This window comes from Maniola hyperantus, chromosome 18, assembly GCF_902806685.2.
Source record: "Maniola hyperantus chromosome 18, iAphHyp1.2, whole genome shotgun sequence".
In the NCBI taxonomy this organism is placed as follows: domain Eukaryota; kingdom Metazoa; phylum Arthropoda; class Insecta; order Lepidoptera; family Nymphalidae; genus Maniola; species Maniola hyperantus.
The window spans coordinates 5,201,898-5,225,615 of record NC_048553.1 but is presented as its reverse complement, the minus strand read 5'-3'; the positions used below and the strand labels follow the sequence as shown (position 1 = coordinate 5,225,615).

The window sequence follows — 23,718 nt, the reverse complement described above, 5'->3', positions numbered from 1 at the left end:
AAGCTAGTTCCATGCTAATATAATAAATGGGGAAGTGTGTCTGCCTGTATGTCTGTCTGCTAGTTTTTCACAGCTCATCAGTAAAACTAATTTTAACGAAATTTGGTAAACTATCTCAAGCTTCCATCTCGGAGACGGCTATAGGCTACTTTTTATCCCGGAAATTCAAAGAGTTCTCACGGGATTTGTAGAAAATTTGCATGAAATTCAATGCATCTCTTTTCCGTCCATACTAAATCACAGACTAACGCACACCTTCGCAGAAATAACTTGTTAGGTAAGTTACATTGGGTAGATAAAGTTAACTTACAAAGTTACACTAGGGCCTCAGCACTTTCGATAGTAGGTACTCGGGTACTCAACCTCGAGGTACTTACATCAACAGGCCTAGCTAAAACAGGAATAGAAACAGCACACAAATTAGGAATTTGTATGTGTTCAGTTGCGACATTGACAGTTGCAAGTTGAGTTTGTACATCTTGCGTAGAAATAATATTTCGAGTATCGAAACGCTATTAACCATCCGTCATTCAGATGAAAATATAAGGCCCTTAAGTTATTCAGTACTACCAGTTTTCATCATGATCTTCGTGATTAATGATGCTTTGCTGCGCTGTAGAGATAGAGACGACTCAAGCCTTAAAAGAAGTAGCTTAGGTTCGTTTTACCTTGAACTTTCTAGTGTTTAGGTACTCGAAATCTATTAACGTTGTCGAGATGTATACTTGTACACACTTACTAAGGGTACTGCGGGTAAGTTTAGTGAAGGCACGAGCGTTTTGGGATACTTTTAAATAAAACAACTTGTTCGTGGACTATATTTACTATGTAAATAGGTATATACCTACAGTCATAAATACTTAAGTAAATGAAAACATAAGGAAGCGCGCACGCTAGAAACTTATGGATTTTATAGATTAGATTTATTTATTTGCTTTCATGTACCTATAAGTACCTACATTATTTCCGCAACATTACACAAAGGTAGGTACGAAATGGCTCTGCCACCGCCGGACGTGGAACTTAGAGTTAAACTGTGAAAAGCTAGCAAACAAACAGACACACAGATTAGGTACAAAGTGAAGCGCGCCGGCGCGGGCGGTGATGTCTATCCATGCCGTTTGCCCCAGCGTGCAGCGATTAGTTTTTCAGTCAACCTTTTTCTTCCCACACAGTAGAAAAGAACTACAATTATGGCGCAGACATCACCTCTTCCACAGATGTTTTTAACTAACGCTAGGATTTGTCTATTGATCATTCGGACACAACACCTGCCCAAACAGAAGGCGGTTGAGCGCACCTGTATGAAGTATCTGTAACTAGGTAGGTATAGTACGCGACAGGTCGGGATGGCAAACGGGGAGGGAACGCCCCGCACACCCGCACAGTCCTCGCGCTAACCCATTGCGGGCGAGCGTGGATGACGTGCGGGTATGCGGGGCATCCACCGCCTCATAGCCCGATTGCCATCTCAACCTGTCGCGCACTATAGGTAGGTACCCACCAGTGGCTTGCACAGACTTTGAAGCCAGGGTAGGCATTAGTTAGGTAGGAACCTGTTTACTGGCAGGTCATAATGAAAGATATGCTATTACAACTGGGGTAAGCAGTGCATTTATGCCTCTATGACCTGCACGCCACTGGTACCCACCATATCACTGGCTCTAGTCTCGACTCTACTTTACAAAATAAAGTAAAATAATTGCGTGTGACTATTGATTGCCACTTTACGGACGAGCTGAATAAATGCGGGGCATCACGTAGGTAAGCATCACCTCTCGAGATCAAGAAATCTCTTTAGCCTCCCAATAAGCGCTGGGGGTGGCCACCGAGGAGGGTTTAGTAGGTAGAAATCCTACATAACCCGATACTTTTATCAGGAGGTCGCGTTGGGTATGTTTAGAAGAATCCAAAAAAGTTAAGTATCTGGACGACAGTATCTTCGGGGATGTCTGCGCTAGGTACTGTTCTTTGATTCTTTCACACAGCGGCGGGCGCGCGAAGCGAAAGGTTACTGAGGGCGGTTTTTATTTGATGTCATATTAATAGGATAGTATAGGTACGTATGATTAAATAACAGTTCGTACTAGATTATACACGCTAAGCCCCCGCACTGGTTATGCGTCCAAACTAAGAATAGGAAAGTCAACGACCCTCATCCGTAGTCACTTAAAAATTACGGATTTCAAGGAAAATATTTACCTACTACAAAATCCCCCAGTGGCGGCGATGATAGCCATTAGCCTAGTGGTTAATACGTTGGCTTCCTATGTAGGAGGTCGGGAGTCCGATCCCGGGTACGTAGTACCTCTAACTTTTTGTTATCAATCCGCATTTTGCCAAATGTGGTGAACTATAGCCTAAACCCTTCTCATTCCAAGAGGAGCTGACCTAAGCGCAGTAGGTAGGGAGCCGGTGATGATGAATACAAAATCTATTGAAAATGTAATCAAAATATTATTATGTAGGTAGGTATATTGAATCAAAATATTTTTTCAGCTAAGACGTCACAATATGGGCGAAAGATTTCCTATTTTTAGTTTGAACGCATTATTAGATGTAGATAACGTATAGAAACCTTAATTAATTCACGTGATAATGATACTATACTATCATACACAAACCAGATTGCCAACTATATTGTGTCTTAACTAGTCTTAGCTAAAGCCAGAGCTTATAGTCTACTGAACATATTACCCAATATATTTCTCGCGAAACGACCTATCGTAATCGTAACTCTAATCCTATTTATTATCTTTTACATAATTCATATTTAGAATATACCTACATTCGTACATTTACCTAGAATAATTTATTATTATAAGTGATACTAATACGTAATTTTAGAAACAGAACACATGTCCTAAATCCAAAGGTACCTAGTTAAAACAATTAAAAACACGACTGCCCTGCCAAATCAATGAATGAACAAAAAGTTAAATTTTTAAAAGGGCCAATTTACCATCCAAATTACAATATAAGTAGATATATACCTAGCCGCCATATTAATTTAAAAAATTTATAGCCAGTGCTATAGGTACATATTCCTACAAACATCATCACTCGGGATGATGTAAGAACTTTAACGATACCCCATACCTACATCCATGATCCAGTTCTGTTCAGGCATTTCTAGAAGTTTAGGTAAAATAAACAAACTCACCATACCTACATAGTACATAAATCCTGAAAACATTAGGTACATTCCTTTTCTTGAGCAGACGTGTCAATACCTATCATAAGAGATCATAAAACAGACTCCAGTCTGGCTGGTATAAAAATATGGCTAGTTACCTGCCTAATTACTTAATTCTTTTTTAATTGTTTACCTATACTTTACCATTCTGCTACTTGAAACATTAGGTAATTAATTACGTTACTTACTTAATTAAGTTTACTATTCTATTTTAATTATTAAATTGGTGTTTTCTTTCAGACCTCCCTTGACAGTTCAGTGATGACCGGGCAACTCATTGATAACCCTGTATTCGAATTATTTAATTAGGTAAGTCCATTTTGAGGGTTTAAATTGGGACTGATGTATATTTTACATAATATTTTATATTGGCTTATAAGCCCTTTTATATTGGCTATCTAATACTAATGTCCTCCCACACCTTCGGCTAAACATTCGGCTTTTGGTCGAAGCAGAAGGTTTCTAAGTTTTTAGCAAGCGCCGAAATTGAACGCACGAGGTACTTCACGTTAAATTACTTTTAAGTAAATAAATATTATAATTGACATTATTTCGAAATGTTTATGACACTCAACATAAACTTTAAAAAAAAAATCACTTATCCAATCTTGAACTGAATCGATCTTGATCTTAAGGCTATTTAATCTTCGGCTCCGGCTTCGGCTGAAGGTTGTGCTTGTGGCGATAGCCGATTAATCAGCTGCGGCTTCGGCTTCAGTCAGCAGAAATCAACCTTCGGCCGGACACTAGCTAATTACGTATTCACTGAACAAATCTCACAGATTTTATCTTCAAAGACGGCGAACATTACTTCGATCACAATATAAGGCCGCTAAAACCAGTCAGCAATACATAAGTAGCTCCAACAGTAGTTATTCGATTTAACTACAAATAGTCTGGTTGTAAGGTTTCTTTGAGGGTTCTTTGAGCTGTCATGTAATAGTTGTGACGTTGAGGGTTTCGTTGTCATTGGATGTGTAATCTTGCTCGGAGGGTATCGTTGAGGTCTCTACGTAGTCAACTATCGTTTCTGTGTTTTCTGTCGTTTCATATTTTGTGAAATTAGCGAAGCTATCAAGGGTCGGCGGTGTGGCAGTTTCATTTACTGGGGTATCGCTTCCTCCTGCGAACAAACAAAGTAGGTAACTTTAAACAAAGTAGGTCATCTGTTTAATTAATTTTCAAAGTACATCTACAGGTATGTACCTACACACCTACACTATGCAAAAGTGCGATGTTCATTTAGGATTAACAAGATAGGTACCTATATAATAATTCTGATTTTCATTATTTAAGATAGGGTTTTTAAAAAATGTAGGCACATAAGTAATCAGTTTATGCAGTTAAATCAATTTAACGACTGAGCATGTGGTAGCGAAGTCATATAGTTTATGGCCTGAGAGCTGCTGGGAATAATAAGTGGTTAGGTATTTCATAAAGGCTGCATGTTTATAATAGGTTAGGTATATACGATATGCCTAGATCTGATCATTTACCTACCTAAGTACCTATTGCGGACTGCCTGTGGCAAATTAGCCCGCTATCAACAAACATCCAAATTCAACTGAGAAACAGAACTAAAAACAGGTAGGTATTTGTTAAGAAAATAAAAACGAGCTCTTAAAAATATTCAGAAAAATCCCGTGTTAGCTGAAATCGTAGCGTGGATTTATGGACTTCGGAATAAACACGCATTCAGTAGATACCAGTAGGTAAGTCGTAACTATCCTTCAAGAGTACCTAGTGATTTGGTTTGTAAACAGAGATTATAGTGAAACGCGCGGCCTTCGACAACAATATTATTCGGGAGGGTCCGGGGTTCGATTCTGGACACGGTGGTTGCGTGTCCAGAATCGAACGCCGGACCCTCCCGAATAATAACTTTTCGGAGTTGGATTTCACGGTGAAGGATAAACGTGAGAAACCCTGCAACTTGAGAATTTTTCATAATGTTATTTGATCATAATTTAACCAAAACTCTTTTGATTCTGAGAAAAGGAGAAATTCTGTGTACCTACTTTGCATCAGGATAAACCCATCGCCGGCTTACTACTGAGATCGGGTCTCCTCTCAAAATGAGAAAAGTTTGGCCAAGTCCACCACGCTGACCAAGTGCAGATTGGCAGACTTCGTAGTAGATACACCTTTGAATATTATGAAGAACTCTTAAGCATGCAGGTTTCCTCAAGATGTTTTCCTTTATCGTTAAAGCAAGCGATACAATCTTAAATAAGATAAATAAATGCTTAAAATGCATATATATCCGAAATGTTAGAGGTGTGTGTGTCCGGGATCAAATCCCCGAGCTCCCAAATAGAAGGCCTAGGCAATCACCCTTTTCGTACATTACCAAGTCCAACCGAAATAAGTACCTAGATCCCGACTATATTAATATTATAAAGGCGAAAGTTTGTATGTGTGTGTGTGTGTGTGTGTGTAGGTATGTTTGTTACTCCTTCACGCAAAAACTACTGGACGGATTTGGAATGGAGATAGATTATACCCTAAATTAACACATAGGCTACTTTTTATCCAGGAAAATCAAAGAGTTCCCGCGGGATTTTTAAAAACCTTATTCCACGCGGACGAAGTCGCGGGCATCAGCTAGTATTTAATAACAAAGATGGCAAGGTACCTAGCACTATAGAAAAAATATATTACGAGATGATGCCCTCGGCTTCGTTCGCGTGGATTTAGTTTTTTAAAAATCTCGCGGGAACTTTGATTTTCCGGAATAAAAAGTACCTAATAGTCCTATAGCCTACCCCGTCCTACCTATAGTAACTAGTAGTTCTACCTTTAGTCCTTCCCCGTGATGTAAGCTAACTCGGTACCAAATTTCCTAAACTGTTAAGCCGTGAAAAGCTAGCAGACAGACAGACAAACAGACTCACTTTCGCATTTATACATAGTTTCTAAGTATGAATAGAACCGCTTTTCTGAAAGTGTTATAGATAGGACGTACTGCAGGCATGTAGTAAAATATCTAGACGTGAAGGACTGAGTGTACACTGTAGATATAGTCTGAACATTATACCTAGCTATTCCACAGCATTTTGATTTTCGTTTGAAATCGTTAGTGATTTATATCTTATAAACATGATCAGTGAATAGCCGAGTGCCGGTTATTGTAACTACCTCGGCTAAATTTAGAGTTATTGCTGCGAGCTCTCGGGAACACTCGCCGTGTTCTCCCTACATCCTCTTGTATGTTTTAAGTTATACCTAGAGACAGGTGCTCAATATATTATAATTAATAGCAGTTTCACCTACCTGTACCTATATTTATTATTCATACGATTTTATCTGATTATCATATGAAGTAATTTCGAATCCTATTACCCAATTACCTAAAACCTATTTATCTAGTGGATCCGCCCAAGCTTTCCACGGGTGAGATAACCTATCATTCTATAGCTATATAGTTAGACAAATTATTTAGTTATTTAATGGGTTATAATTTGATAATATTACAATTTACAAACGATACATAAATAGGCAAACCTTCTTTATGGTAATAAAACCTGTATTGAATTGCACTGAGAAATTGGGTAATTACAATACAGCTGCTTACTTTTTTTTTACCGGAATCTGGCAAATTGAAAATTGACGGGAAAAGGCAAAACGAAATGGAATCTGTTACCTACTTATAGGGGAGAAATAAAAATTTATGTCACTTTATATTACTTTATTAAAAGTAGGTAGGTACCTATCGTAAATTCGGTCGTTGCGCTTGACCTGAAAAATAATTATTTAAAAAAAGAGGGTAATATTATTTTCTTATTACATCTTGTGGTTTCTTGGGTATAACGATAAAGTTCTTAAGTTTGGCAAATTATTCTTATACAATCAGTGTTCCGGTTTGTATAAATAAATAAAAACCTGTTTTAGAATCTACAAGTAATGCCTACTCGGTGACAGGTGCGCAAAGCCCTTTCAGATGATACTCCACTTGGTAGTAAGTAATCTTACTTTGAAAGTTGAAATACTAATTAATTGTTCATGAACACATTTTTTTGTGATGTAACTACAAATTCACGACTTTTCGATTTTTCCTCCTATACCTGCCAAATTTCATGATTCTAGGTCAACGGAACGTACCCTATAGGTTTCTTGACAGACAACAAAGGATATAGATATAGGATATAGTACCTATAAGGGTACGTTTTATCCTTTTGACGCACGGAACCCTAAAAATTATGCAAGTAGGTAAGTAGTTGGTTACCTACCTGGTACCTAGTACTTACACGATTAACACCTTACTTGGTAATACTTCACCGGCTCATAGGTTTCTATGTACCTATTCCTTACATTCTAGGATGGTAGAATACTGTAGCTACTACAAACTTTCACCTTTTCTAAAAAGTTTTGCTACATCTGTATTCTGCATTAATTCCCTCAAGCTCTTGATCTACTTATTAAAATCTTCACTTTCTTACTGTAGGTACTCTAACATTCAAGTCTAGTCGCGCGTTACGGCAGGTTAGCATTAAACAATGAGTTATGACCACCAATAAAAAGCAAAGTGCGTTGCACAAGTTAATAAGTAGGTACATATCCCATTATTAAGCTATCTCCATGATTGAGGTTAAAGGTAAAATTTTGGTCTTATTTTCTTAATATTCTATTGATGGTCAAAGTTTAATGATAACTTTAACCGCCTGTGATGCAACTGGACCTAGATGAACGTAACAAATGAACGCACTTGCCCGAATTAAGAGCGCATTTAAGATTCAAAAGATCATTACGACATTGAAAATACTTAGTACCTAGTAGGTACCTACATAAAATACTTATTATTAATTCACCAGCACCCCACATGAGCTTTTTAACACAAATTAGTTTTTTTTTAATCTAAGGTATTTTTATAGCATGCTGTAGCCGCCTACAGCAGGAATTGATACTTATTATTATTTTTTGTATGATTCTGTTGATGGTTCAATATAATAATTGATTATAAATGCGAAAGTGTGTTTGTTTGTTGGTTTGTCCTTCAATCACGTCGCAACGGTGCAACGGATTGACGTGATTTTTTGCAAGGGTATAGATAAAGACCTGCAGAGTGGCATAGGCTAATTTTTATCCCGAAAAATCAACGAATTCCCACGGGGTGTTTTTAAAACCTAATTCCACGCGGACGAAGTCGGGGGCATCCACGGAGTTTTTTCTGTTCCGTGGGGGCATCAGCTAGTAAAAAATAAAATTAAAAAATAGTCATAAGTAACACTCATACTTGTACCTAATTCAAAGTTTCAAGGTAACGGAAGTTGTACCTTCCGTTACTTTCAAATTTGGCTGAACTGATTTCAGATTAGTTCTATAAGTAACTAGCTGATGCCTGCGACTTCGTCCGCGTGGATTTAAGTTTTCCAAAATCCCGTGGGAACTCGTTAATTTTCCGGGATAAAATGTAGCCTATGTGCTAAATCCAGGGTATAGTCTATCTCCATTCCAAATTTCAGCCAAATCCGCCTAGTAGTTTTTGCGTGAAGGAGTAACAAACATACACACACACACACACACACACATAAAAACTTTCGCCTTTATAATATTAAGTCAGGATAGATATTTTAGGAAGGTATTACTTATCAGCATACCAGTTTAAGCCGTTCTCCAATGAAAGATGCCAAAGTTCGGTGCAGGCACGCGCTTTGGAATTTTCATAAAAAATATTGCATTCACAAAAGTCGCCCAGAGACTGGTTTCACGCGGCATTTCACGTTTTTAGGGTTCCGTATGTACGAGAGCGGTCGGTGTGCAGGCTCGACCGTACCAAAGGGGAGATCTCCCACCGAGCGGTTGGTTGTGCTCGGTAGCGCCAGCTGGGCCGACGGTTATGTCTTGAAACTTCTATATATAGTCCAGATTGCAGAAAACTCCGTTAGTGCGATTGCTATCGGCGGTACATTTGTTCGGGACTACGTCATCGATTGAACAGCGCCATCTAGTTTCTATTGTGGCAACCGCCACACGTACTTCAAAAGGAACCCTTATAGGATCACTTCTGTCGGTCTGTCTATCTGTCTGTAGAGTACTTCCCGTTGACCTAGAATCATGAAATTTGGCAGGTAGGTAGGTCTTATAGCATACGTAAGGGCAAAAATCTGAAAGCCCCGAATTTGTGGTTACATCACCAAAAAAAATTAAAATGTGTTCATGAACAAATATAGTATTTTCAATTTTCAAAGTAAGATAACTATACCAAGTGTGGTATCATAATGAAAGGGATTTGCTCGTACATTCTATAAAAATTTTTTACAAAAAAAAATAAAAACCGACTTCGTTACATAAACACTAAAAATTGAAAAATAATTTAATTGATTACCGAATATATTATGTATACAAGAGTTAATATAGTTCCATAATAATACTTTTTGGTGCCGGTGCCAATTAGCTTTAGCTGCGCGAATCGTCTAGACTTCATATTTTTATGGGACTCCACAATGGCACCTCATTGGCACCGACCCCAAAAAATATTATTATGGAACTATATTAACTCTTGTATACATAATATATTCGGTAATCAATTAAATTATTTTTCAATTTTTAGTGTTTATGTAACGAAGTCGGTTTTTATTTTTTTTTGTAAAAATTTTTTATTTCACAATTTTTAGTGGCCCCATGGAATTATGCTATGACTGGTTAAAAATCTACTGTTTACTAAGCTATTACACTGATCGCGAGCAATTTACTCTTATCCGTTGAGGAGTTCCAGTATCTATCTTCGAAGATGTTCATCAGATCTTCACCAAATTGAAATGGGACCAACTTTGAAGTATACCCTTTCAAACAAAAAAAGGATTTTCAAAATCGGTCCAGGCGTTTTTGAGTAATCGGGGAACATACATAAAAAATAAAAAAAATAAAAAAAATAAAAAAAAAAAAAGATTCCGACGAATTGAGAACCTCCTCCTTTTTTTGAAGTCGGTTAAAAAAAGGTTGACTCTAATAAAAATTAGCTTTTTAAAACATCATATTTTACAAACGGATAGCTAAGAAATCGAAAAATGATGTTCCTACACCCACAGTATTTTTAAAAGACCTTACACAGGTTTGAACCGCGTGAAGGGTTCTAATCTATACTCAGTGCATGCACGGTGCAGCACTACCTACTTAGTACCTGCTTATTCGGTAAGGTTTTTCCTGCAAAAAAATGAGCGATGCAAATGCCGTGTGAAACCATACAGTGAGTATGACAACGTTTTGCGAACGAGTACCTAAGTTACGTTTTTAAATGAGTACCTAACTATGATTTTGTATTCTATGTTATAAAGTTACATAGTAATATTGTACAAACGTACTACCTAATATTATATTGTGTAATAAAGGAGGTAGGAAGCGGGAAACTAAGGATAAGATGCCAGGGGCCTAGGTGGGAGTATAGGATTGCTTTTAATATCTAAGGTCTATATCGGAGGCAGAACTACATACTCACTACATAGGTAAATTGGTGTTTTTTACTTAGTATGTTTTGTACCTTGTATCAATCACCACAATCTAATATATTAGTATGGATTATGAAATACCACCATTTCATGAAATTTTAGGCACTTTATGATGTGAGTAATTTTCCGGTTTGGCTCCAACATATACATACACATACTTATATAGCATACTAGATGATGCCCGCGACTTTGCCTAGGTGGATTTAGGTTTTTAAAAATCCAGTTTTGATTTTCTTGGACAAAAAGAAGCCCTGGGATGCAAACTATCTCTGAACCAATTTCGTCAAAATTGGTTATCAAACAGATGGGCCGTTAAACGCAAGCAGACAGACTGATAGACAGACAGACATACACACTTTTGCATTTATAATATTAAGTAGTAGGATACTTAATCATTAAAATATCATCAGTGATTTTGTGAAGTGGTGATGATAAAAAGAATAGCCGGCTGAGTTTTTTGTGGGCTCTTCTCAGACCTGGGCGCGTTTGGACTTTGGAACCCTCGTAGCTTTAGTTTTAAATTAACGTAATTAATAATAATTATCAACACTATAATATCATCTTACAAATCCAACAACAGACGATTGAAAAGTATTTATTTAAGCATTTACTTTGAATAAATGATTTGACTTTGAATACCAAATTATCGTTCGACTGCATGTGCTGTGTATAAGCTCCACAAACTGCATGTGTATGTGCTGGGATAGGAAATCTGGTTGAATATACCTACGTAGAATCTTACAGATATACATGTACCTAAGTATAATATGTTGGTGCTGTGGGTATTTATTATTACATACGGAATAAACAATAGGTCATAAATAGGTAGGTAGGTAAGTATATACAGTAGGTTTAAAAAGGTAGGTAGGTAATAGGTACTAGAAGCGTGTCGATAGTGTGACCTACCGGTGTGAGGCAAAAAGCATGTGGGCATTGGTGTGGTGCTGGTTTGCGGCGTGACAGTGTTTGACACCTTGCGATGCGCGTAGTGCGCGTCCTTGGGCTCCCAGAAGAACACGTAGTAGAGCGAGAGCATGATGGCCGCCAGCGACACGCTGAACACATACACGACGACGGTGAGCACGCGCACGGTCTTCTTGTCGCGCTTCCGCTCGTACAGCGCGTCCAGCACCACCTCGTGGCCGGCGCCCGCGCCCAGCCGCACGGAGCCCGCGCCCGAGCGCACGCTGCCCGACGTGTACGACGTGCCCGACATCTGCTCGCTGCAATGCTGTGCGGCGGCGGCAGTCCACGACCCGGCTAAGTAGGGCACGCTTATCGATATGCCCCAGTTCGCGTGTCCCGGGTCACGCCGCCCGTGTCTGCAGCTTGACACCTCCTGATGCCGACTGCTGTTTCATTATTATGGCGCCTGCTGCGGACTTCATTTGTTTATCCTTTAATTTCACGCCCCGTAATAACAGAATCTATTCCAGTTACTGACGTAGTCGCACAAACGCGTTTCGTTTGTCATGAGCGGGGAAATATTATGTATTGTTTTATGAGTCCGGCTTTGATATGAAAAACACAATCGACTTACAAAATTGCGAATGTCTCCCGATTACTCACTAGCAGCATGTAAGTAGGTACACGGTATCACGTTAACGAGCGGCTCGACAGATGTTTAGGTTGGCAAGTCGGCGGACGTTATTTGTGTCGAGTGGTGTCCGAGTGTAACAATACGCAAACAAAGTTAATTTGGAAGAGGATAACGCGGCACTAGTGACAGGCCGACAGGCAGCGCAGGGCGGGCGGCAGCGCGGGGTGGGCGCCGGAGCGGCCACGTGCGGATCGCGGCGGGCAGGCGCGGCGCGACGCCTGCCTCCGCAACTTGACAGTTGATCAATAAATTCGCAATCTCAATTTCAGTTTTGCAAACGCGGCTGATTTTTATAGCATCTTCTCAAAGAATTCAAGTTTCGTACTTAAGTATCTTATCTTACCTACTTGTTTAGGTAGGTAAGTAAACTACATATAGATCTACTTCGTTTCTTAAAGCCCTACTGATCCTACTATGACCCGATAAATAATATACTTTTGAAAAACAATTAAGTAATTTAAAAGACTCCTACGTAAATAGATTTTCACATTTTCATTTTGCTCAGTAAATGAGGGTAGAGTTGGAGGTCAACAGCAGTTACAAGACGGACGAGCAGTACTTTACTTATTCAACATTTTTAACCTGCCTTTTAATAAATTTTTTAAATTTTTTCTTTAAACTTAATTTTGGTTACCGTGACAAAAATATGCAATTTAAAAAAAATTATGCGTAAGTACTTATTTAACTTGAAAGTTTCGAGATTTTAATTCTCCTATGTTATGGGCAATGTATGTATTTGTTTTGTTGCAATGTGTTTCCATATATTATGATGCAATTTATACAAAATGACTCTTCACGCGCCATTTTAACTATATGGGACAAATGTCATGTCAAACGTACGGTTCAACTTTGAAATAGGAGTTAAATTTTACGCGTTATATTTACTTACATTTTTTTTATATCGTCGCTGCACATGCAAATCCACTAAGTAGGTATGCAATTTTTTTAGAATTTTTGCTTTTGCTATTGTCAAGCAATTTTTTTCAAAAAATTTAAGTTTAACAGTCTCCTGAAAAGTTATGATATTCCACATAGTGTAATTTTCATTCGCAACGACGATGTTAGTACCTATGCTGTTTTTCTCACTTTTCTTTTCTCATATCTTTTAAGCAAAACTTAACCCAGTTCAGGCCACACGATCTCTAAGAACCTTATCTAATATTCTGTTACACTTGCGACGCGTCCAGCATTTTACAAAACATGCTTTATTATACACGATTAAAATATTGTGTTATAACATGGACGTGTTTTGCAACATAGGTTTAAGACATAATATTATTATCATAATATTATGATAGAGAGAGCCAGCGCCTGCCAGATCTACGTTATTTTATAAAAGCTGAAAGTTTATCTGCATATTTGTCTCCAACATAGGGAGGAACGGTCAGCGACTATGAAGTTTGGGTCATGGTGACTTACAGAGATAACATGTAATAAAGATGTAAAAAAAATTACGTCAAAGTGTAAAGAGTAATATTCTTATATTTTCTTCGGAGAGTATTAGTAATCACGTTATGGATTGCCAGACACAGTGTCGTGGAAACCCCCTACCAGACGCCCTAAAAAGTTTAAGGGTCTATAGCTGAGGGTTGCCACGATATTGTGTCTGGCTAGCCGCATGACGTAATTTCTAATACTATTCTGAAGAAAATTTAAAGGCGTCTGGCAGGGGGATTTAACCTGGTGGTAAGTAATGGTGCAGCGGCTAACTAGGATGGGGTAAGACAGTTTTGTTAAACCCATACCCCTAATCGGTTTCTACATGGCATCATACCGGAACGCTAAATCGCACACCGGCTTTACTGGTAGGTGGTAACTAGTTGGCTGTGGCTAGCCTTTCACAGGACCAGACCAGATAAATATTACCAGACAGATTTTTATTTTTTTATTGTTCACAAAATATTTAATTACATTAAAATACACAAACCGCCGTCCTCTAAATTTTCTAATTGCTCCTGGGGGGTATCGACCCCTGGACCTCCCACTTAGGTATATAAGACCACCATTACGCCTGGTACCTATAAGGTGTTGTCCCAATTTTGAGGAAAATGCAATGGTACACTCTTGAAGAAGGGTATAGGAATAGTTTCGCTAAAACTAGGGCATCCAAATGTAATTAACACATGTACACTTAATTGAATTAGACAGAAAATCTAATTTGTCCCGAAACTAATACACACTGTACTGAAGGTACAAATATATACTTACCTATATTAACCTTACAAAAACGAAGTTACTAAAACAAAACGTATGCAAATACATTCCGACAACTTCCATTAACTTTAGTAACCGTCGCATACCTATTAGTTACCAACAGAAACCCACTAATTAATTTCAAACAATTAGAATGTGTCACAATTAATTATCATTGATTAAAAATATTTCGAGTGAAATGAATGTAAGTATAACTTCGGAGTACTTATCTACTTTCGGTATGAACATGTATTAATAATTTAGATATATACTATGAACAATGTATTGCACTACTTTACACGAACACTTTACACTATTGAAATACTTAGAGATCTCACACCATAGGTATTTATATGTGAGAACTATCTTTGTTTCCCCTAAATTGTTTGCAGTCACTCTACTGTAAGCGGTGATAAGCTATTCTGTACTAAGTTAAATTAAAAACTATATGACGTTCGACACAATTAGTTTCTACCACTAATTGGATGATAGAGAAACCCCTCATTCCGAAACATTTTTAAATAGAAAGATACCTAAGTAGTTTTGCGATTTAGATACTAATCACTGATTAATTAATTTTATTATTATTTATTAAAGTTAGTAAAGCATAGGTATGAATGCAATGATAGTATAAGTATTCCCTATTTAAAAAACCGTTCAAGTGCGAGTCGGACTCGCACACGAAGGGTTCCGTACCATCTATACTAATAAATAGAATTGAAGTGTCTGTATGTTTGAACGGGCTAATCTTCGGAAGGGCTGAACCTATTTTGACGGGACTTTCACAGACAAGTAGAGGATTAACCAAGGAGTAACATAGGCTACTTTTTTAACCAACTTTCAAAGAGTGCCCAGGGGATATTTAAAAACCTAAATCTACGTGGGTGAAGTCGCGGGCATCATCTAGTTATTACTGTAGATGAGGTACGCCACTTAATTCGCCTGCTTAAGGCAATTTAAAAATCCCGTGGGGACATCTTGATTTTCCGGGATAAAAGTAGTCGTAAATACGTATTGTACGAAGTTAGTAAAGTTCAAATAACCATATTATATGAGGTAGTTATTTCGAAATTACAGACAGACACTTCAATTTTATTTATTGAGAAGAAGAAGAAGATGAGATGATGATGACACAAAAATTGATGGGATTTAGAAACTGTCGGTTTTAATTTATATTGGAGGTACCTACCAAATAAAGACTTTTTGAACTGGATGACCCAACTCCTTAGCCCTGGTGCTGTAAGGAATTGCATTCTTAAATGTAGTGATGCCACGGGATTTTAAAGAATCATGCATTTAAATATTTTTACGAAATTTGGTAAGTAGGTACTGAGATAATTTGCATCTCGAGGACGGGCTACAACGGATAGGGTACTTTTTGTCCTGGAAAATCAAAAATTCCCCCGGGATTTTTAAAAACTTTTATCCATCGGCCGAAGCCGCGGGCATTAGCTAGTGACACAATATTATATTCGTGTTGCACTAATCACTATTCACTAACTTCGTAGCCGTAGACCGTTGCTGCTATTTTGTTCTAACTCGTAGCAACTATTATAATATATTCTGTGCTCGTAGCAGACGTAGCTCGGCAGAGGCTTTGTCGTAGGCATGTTGTACAATGTACCGGCAAGCATTATTATTTCTTTTCACTGAATATCAAAATATACTAGGCAATCTGTACCATGGATGGTAGGTACTTTTACAAGGTCTTTGCATACCAAAAAGGTTGCTAATCCGACCACGCAGGATATGGAACAGCCATGTGGTAATGCAGGCCCAAATAAGACAAGAAAAAAATAGTTGTGTCACAAAATAAATTAAGCAAATTTATATCTGGACACCGTTAAAAAAATTACAATTAGTGTTATGTATAAAACACCTTAATTTTTACCAGTCTCTAATTTAAAATGTTCACTCATGTGTACGGTCCAAAACTTGTCTGCACATAAAAAAAACACAATTTTAGAAAAACTTCGGAAAACACTTTACACTTTTTAATATCTTCTATGATTCCATATTTATAGTTATGACGCCCCATTTTTCGCCGCCTGTAATCTTCTTCAGGAATTATATAAAATTTTATTTAAGTGACGTATTATGACGAATTTTTTCTTCCTTTTTTTATATATCATGTCCATATTTTTTCCATAGCCTGGTTTTCTCATTCTCATACAGTGGACCATTTAAAAAAAACATTCAGTTTTAAATTCTCCATTTTCAAATTTTTATAAATCTAATTTCGGTGCCCAGCCGGTGCACGCGCATGGTGGCGTCGCGCGCACACCGACTGGCAGGGTCGCCATCGTCATCAGGGGTGATTTCGCTCATCAGGTCCGGAGGTCTGGAGTCTGCGCCTCTTCTTTCTTCTTGGTGGGCCGGGAAAACCCTGGACTCCTCGAACTGGGCCGGGAATACCCTGGACACCTCCTAGTTGGCCGGGATAACCCTGGACGCACGATGATGCTGGGCCGATCAATGAAGAACTCGTAGCAGTTGTGTGTTCGTCGGTTCATCCGTTTTCGCCAAAATTACTGATTAGATTTTGATAGGAGTAATTTGGCTACGTCTTAACTTTCCAAGTGTGATGAGCATGACAAATTGAATATACTTATTCATTCACTCTCATCCAAAGATTTCGAAAATAATACTTGCGTATTTTTAATTCCCAGAGGGGTGTTATAAGTTTTAAGATTATTTATTAACGTGTGTATCTGTCTGTGGCATCGTAGCGTTCAAATGGATGGACCGATTTGAATGTGGTTTATTTTATTCGAAAGCCTCTTAACTCGAAAGTTCCTAGCTATGTTTGATGAAAAACTTTTCAGCCGTTTTCTCAATAGTCAGTCGCAAAAAACGAAAAAACAAAACCAAGGACACTGATTTAAAGTAATTTTTCATTTTGTATTGTTTTTCTTGGAAATCGGTTTTTTTTTTGCAATAAAGTTGTTTTTTTAACAATGCCCTTGACTGCTTTTTATGCCTTGACTTAGTAGTCAATTTCGATTCGATAGTTGTATTTTATTTCTCGGAGGGACGGTACGATCCAGGAACTACGGGATGTAATACAACTTCAATTCGGCTTCTTTGTATTTCTCGGAGGGTAAAAAAATACCCATGGTACCTTCCAGGGCCAGGAACTACAAGAGGGACCATGGGGCAACAATGGTAATGACACGAGATGGTAATGATTACTCGAGCGGTCAGTTTTCAAAGTCGTGATACCTAATTCAGAAATCAAACCTAATTTTATTTACATTTAATGTTACATTTCAGGTTACTTCAAGAAACTGTTTACTTATCAATTATCTAAATTTGTCCTCTGTCCTCCTACCGAGCCACGGGGAGCTTATCCATTAGACATAATTAATTGGATCGATGTTAGCAATATTTTTTTGCTTCAATAGGTAAGTACTTACTAGACTTACATAATACATATTATAAGTAATCAGTAATCGATTATACTAGTACATACTGATAAAATTAAATGTATTATTTCACGGAGGTACCTTTTGTTTTTGTTGATTGGGGGAGAGATCTGGTTATGTGGGGATTTTACCGACATCTTCAGCTGCTCCGGGAAATCCGATACACTTACCCACTTAGAGCCCAAACAGAATTTTAAAAAAAATGTCCGTTTGTCTGTCTGTACACGTTTCACGCCATACTCTGAACAGTGAATGCAACTTGGCATACTTAGATTAGCAATACCTACTGCACGTCAACATTAGGGTAGTTTTTGTCGTGAAAGCAATATTATGTGTTTTTCAAACCGGTGATTACCCTACACAAACTTACAAAATTAGCACTCTCTTTATAATATTACTTAGTAAAGATAAAGTCGAGAAGCCTACACTAACATAATATTATTATTATCATACTGTGTTTTTTTTTTAATTTGTATACTAGCACTTGGTTGCAATCAGACCTGCTGGCAAGTGATGATGAGCGCTTACCTAGCAGAAGGCTATTTACTCTTGACTTGAAGATACCCACGTACCCACATTAAAAGTGGAGGGGAAAACTTAACTTATGCAACCAAATTGATGTTCTACATAAGAATTTTTATATTAGGTAATATTAGTTTTTTGGGAACACTTCTAACGGAAGCTAATTGAAAGTATGTAAGTACCTAGTTAATTAAATACTTATTTATTTTTTTAAATAGGGATACCTATTTAATTTAAGCAAACTGGTAGGCACAACACAACTTAGTACAATATGTTAGCTTAGATTTTAGGTGAACTGCTTCATCTTTATCAAATCAAATCAAAATATTTTTTATTCAGTTAAACTTTTACAAGTACTTTTGAATCGTCAAATATCTACCACTCGTTCGGAATACCTTTCCTACCGAGAAGAATTAGCAAGAAACTCGGCGGTTGCTCTTTTCAAATATTTGATATACAATAGTAGGTATGCCATGTATAAAAGTAATTGAAGTCCCGCGCATTTCTGGAGCGAGCTGCATCCTGCAGGTCAAATCCACGCTCTTTTATCAATAACATAATCTTCGATTGTTATGCATTTTTCAGGAGCATACTTAATTCTTATAGATGTTTAAACTTGTGTAAAGACAAATTGATTGCGGTTCAGTTAAATTTAAATTATATACCTAGGAAAAATAAAGTTACAAAGTTTTTGCGCGCTTGAATTCGCAATTATCTATCTAAGCAACTATAATATTTACGTGTGTTACTGGTTAAGTTAGCCTAGGTAGTAGGTACACATACTTTGAAGTAACCTTTGTATAGCTATGGCTTCACATAGAAGGTGTCATAATATTATTATCCAATGAAGATAATGTATATATATATAAAAGGGAAATACCACTCACTTACTCACTCACTCAATCACTCATCGACTAATCACGAAATCTCAGGAACTATAAAGCCTACAAACTTGGAATTTGGAAGGTAGATTCCTTCTAGGGCGTAGGTGTCAGCTAAGAAACGGTTTTGAGAACATCCCCCCCTCCATCATCATCATGATCAACCCATCGCCGGCTCACTACAGAGCATGGGTCTCCTCTCAGAGTGAGAAGGGTTTTGACCATAGTCTGCCACGCTGGCCATGTGCGGACTGGTAGACCCAAGTGCGGATTGGCAGGAGTGAAATGGGGGGTGGAAGGTTGTATGAAAGTCCTATGTTTTTGAAGGGAGTCCTGAAAATCGACATTTAGGTTAATAGGTTTAAATAATAAAAATCTGTATAAGTCAGTTTGGGAAATTTGGGAATTTGGGAATTTGGTAAAAAGTGGGGGAATTATTTTAATAGAAAGTTTTAAATATTATTTTAACTTGAAATTTGAAATGTAGGTTCTTTCTAGGGGGTAGGTATCAGGTAAGAAAGGATCTAACTAAATTCCACCCCTAAGGGGGTGAAAGGGGGGGTTGAAGGGTGTATAAAAGTCCTATGTTTTTGAAGTTAGAGATATGAAAATTGGCATTTAGGTATTCTGGGTTCCGTGCCTTAAGGTGAGACTGAGTGAGTAGGTAAGCGAGGCCTTTTGCAGCGGAAAATTTCTGATCTCATGAGAAACCAGAAATTTTACGCGGTCGCGGGCTACTGCTAGTATTAGATATATGTAGGTATCTATATAAAAATGATATGTATGTACCTTATATACTAGCGGCTACCCGGCATGTACCCACTACTACGTAAAAACATCTTCGCATTATTGCTTTTCTAATGAAATTGGTTTAAGACACATCGGTTAGATGGTTTCAAAGTCTATTTAACGGACATAGGTAGGTAGATTTTTTTTTGTGTTTTATATATTAAGATTATACCTATTACCTACGCCTTCGCTATTCGTCGCGTCGTCGCCGTTGCGCGCCTTACTTTGCTAATATTATTTAGGGAAAGAGCATATAGGGTACCTGCCTACTTCCTAATCTACGATTTTAGGATTTATAGGTGAAGGTATTCAGATCATGGTTGGCATTATTTTTAACATGTATTAAAAGAAACAGTTTTAAACGTTTTAAATAGATTTTCAACACTTTTTTTAGAATGTTTTTCCAACCTAATAATAAAATAAATAAAATAGGTACGCCACGTTTGAATTCTTACTTAGTTGTTAAGAATGAAATGGAAAGAATCTGCAGAAAGAACTTTTAATGCAATTCACTTCTTAAAAATACTATTATAGACCCGTACCTGGCCTGATAATAATCTGACCTGATATTTAATGATTTAATATTGTTTGATGTATATTGGTAGGTAAATTCTAATGTTACTATAGTAAGCGACAGGTCGAGATGGCAATCGCGGTGGGGACTTCCCGCACACCCGTACAGCCCCCGCGCTAACCCGGTGCAGGTTTAGCGCTGGTGGCGTGCGTGCGTGGTTTCCCGCCGCCTTATACCCCGATTGCCATCTCGACCTGTCTGTCGCGTCCTGTGAGTGGAATAGCTACTAGATACTTAAAATGGCTCTACTTACACATTCAAATCTAACTTAGTTTTATGAATATTTACCTACCCGTAAAATGATGAGGAATGTCGTGCGTGTAGGTTGGACTGTAGTCGCTGGGGTCGCCGCGCCTTGCACCCAGCATGTCCCGGTTGTCGGTTAGTTTTGCGATAACAGGAGATTTCCACACGCAAATATAGTAAATGGATAACAGGATAGCCGCGAAGGACACGGACAGGAGGTACGCGAGGACAGTCATCACACGAACCACTGTGCTCGGAGGCTTCTCTCTGTAGAGATCCTGGACCGGCGAGGCTCCGGCCTCCGCCGTGCCACCGTCACCCTCCCCCGCGGGCCCCGACATCGTGCTACCGAAACATGTTTCGACTACGAATTGTTTGAAAGCTGAATCCGTTAGGAATCAGCGTGCCAGTCAGGCATGTGGCATGTGGCGTTTCGCGAATGTGCCGGTCGAGTGTGCGAGCGCGGAGTCGCGTCGCCGTCGGGACGCGCGGCGTCTGACTCGGCGGCGGCGACGTCCGGTGCGCGCACTCCCAACGCTAAACCGATTAACCGCACACGTCACGGATTTACGAATGCTACGAGTCGTATTAAATTTTATACTCTACCGAAGATACAGTATCCAACGGTCCAACCGTCATTCGCAATTCATTCATATAACGGAAACACCAAAATAGATCGACTTTACGAGTTATAAAACTAAGGGGAAATGAAAAGTTAGGTAGAAAAATATTTTCTTGGGAAACGGTAAACATCTGAAACTTTCAAGTTCGAAAGAATTCTTTAATCTATCTAAATATAGCTGATGAACCGCATCAATTTATTTTTCAATCTGACTGGTGCTCTCCTACAAATCTACTTACCTAGATATTATTAAATAAATCTATTCCTTATGTGGAATTTGTTAGTAGGCGTGTTGAGCCTCTGTCAAAATCATATCATGCATACCTAAGTACTAGCTTTTTCCCGCAAGTTCATAGTTCATCCGCAGTTTTATTTAAAAAAAATCCCATTGTTTTGAACAATGGGATTTTTTGAATATTTTTTTTATTTAGAGGGGAATCTGTAATTATTATTATGCTATCTCTTCTAGAAAGTGCAGTGGCGCGGCTGTTTGAACTTTGAGCTATAGTATGCGACAGGTTGAAATGGCAATCAGCAGGGAGAGATCAGAGAATGTCCCGCACACCCACACCGTGCGTCGTTCCCCGCCTCATACCCGATTGCCATCTCAACCTGTAATGGACTATAATATGCGTTGATATAATAGTGAGGGCCGATATCACCAACGTAAAATAAGTCTTATCCGAGAGTTTTGATATTTTTCACTACAAAATACGCCCAATTTATTCTTCGGTTAAACGTCACTCGACATTGGTGAAACCGGCACTAAGTACGTATATCAATCAGTCAATCAGTTACGATCTACCGCACTAACAACAATAGGTTAAATTTAATTACGTTGGCACTTACCTCTATGTTTTACATTGCGAACCATACCTACCTATTACGTGACGTGACACACAATTTGATTATAAGATTTAATATTTCAGATTATACTTACTTACCTGCTTTGTAACTTTGTATGGCATCAAGTTCAAAGTCGTGTTGACTTCGAGGAATCTAGTCACGAGTCACGACGTATTGCGCTTCACTGACTATAGATTAGATGTTATTTATTTTTCTCGTCTCCAATAATTATTATTATTTACTAATGACCTTCCAACAATAAACAAATGAACTGGTATATTTATTATTTAGATAATAGGGCCCTTACAAGTACTGAGGCCCAGTGGGGCCAGGGCGGCCCAAGCTGGATAACTGTCGTGAACTGTGGCTGTAGTAACCGTAACTTTAACCGCCTGTTACGCAACTGGACCTAAGAAAACCGAGTCAAACTGAGTAGGACGTGCGACTTTCATAGCCACATACAGTAAAGCTACTCGTATAGATACTCTAGGTATACGTATGCATTAGATACCTATTTTTTTTAAAGAATATTAGCAAATGATGACTATAATACTCCCCTTTCCCCTGCAACAAAGCGTTAAGCTTGTGCTAGGACAGTAGTGCAAGGGGTACCAGCCAGGTAACCTCCCCGTGTGCCTAAGTGTTGCGAGTCCCTTCCAGGGGAAGAGCAGCGGTTGGGCCGGTGTACCCTGGTAACATGGTTAACAATTTCTCTTCATGGGATATTTTGTTAGCCATGGCTAATTGACCTGGCAGGGCGGGGGTGTTGTCCGCGCGTCCCTCTGAGTGAGCAGAGGGCGCAGTAGACGCACCCATGGGGCATAGCCCCAGGAGCGGAGGTGTGGCTGTGGTGGGTGGTTGGTGATGAGTGTTTCATCACCCATCCAAACACTGGCTGCCCCACCAGTTTCTCGCCTGTCCAGTTTGGTGACGGGCGAGGGAGATTGTGAGGATGGGGAACGTGGAGAGGGAATGGCCCTCCCCGCGAGCCCTAGCCCTCGTAAGGATCGGTGGAAATGGACACGGGGCGGTCCGTCGCTCACAGTTACGAAGCGTTGTTGGTCCCTTGCATGTGCTCCGTCGTCCTTACTTGAGCGCGCCTTTCTATAATTATATACTATATACGTAAAAATTCACAGCAGTAGTATATATAATTAATTTTAAAGGAAAACTATCATGGCTAAGTAGGGTTCACAGGTTAAGGAGTTAAGTATATCTGTTTTTCGAGGATTGTGACTACGGAACCCTACACTTGCGTGTGGCCCGCCACGCACTTGTCCGGTTTTGTCCTTTTGAGGTACGGAGCCCTAAAACCATTTTTCTTCATGGTCTGTTATAGTTTCACACCCTTTGCACTTTACTGAAGGACACCCTGTAGT

At 38.6% G+C, this 23,718-nt stretch overlaps 1 protein-coding gene across 3 annotated transcripts; it reads right to left on the bottom strand.

The window, feature by feature from the left end:
* Positions 1-804: 804 nt before the first annotated feature.
* inaF-D lies at positions 805-21,383 on the bottom strand. Of its 3 annotated transcripts, none has more exons than XM_034977864.2 (2): positions 20,918-21,383; positions 805-4,319 (listed from the first exon to the last, which is right to left on the bottom strand). In XM_034977864.2, the coding sequence occupies exons 1-2, from the start codon at positions 21,210-21,212 to the stop codon at positions 4,129-4,131; spliced, it is 486 nt and encodes a 161-aa protein (XP_034833755.1). In that variant the 5' UTR covers positions 21,213-21,383; the 3' UTR covers positions 805-4,128. The 3 variants fall into 3 exon arrangements, with proteins under 3 accessions (XP_034833755.1, XP_034833754.1, XP_034833756.1); XM_034977863.2 differs by lacking the exon at positions 20,918-21,383 and adding an exon at positions 11,548-12,498; XM_034977865.2 differs by lacking the exon at positions 20,918-21,383 and adding an exon at positions 11,615-12,561 and having other exon boundaries at positions 4,153-4,319.
* Between the last annotated feature and the right edge of the window lie 2,335 nt (positions 21,384-23,718).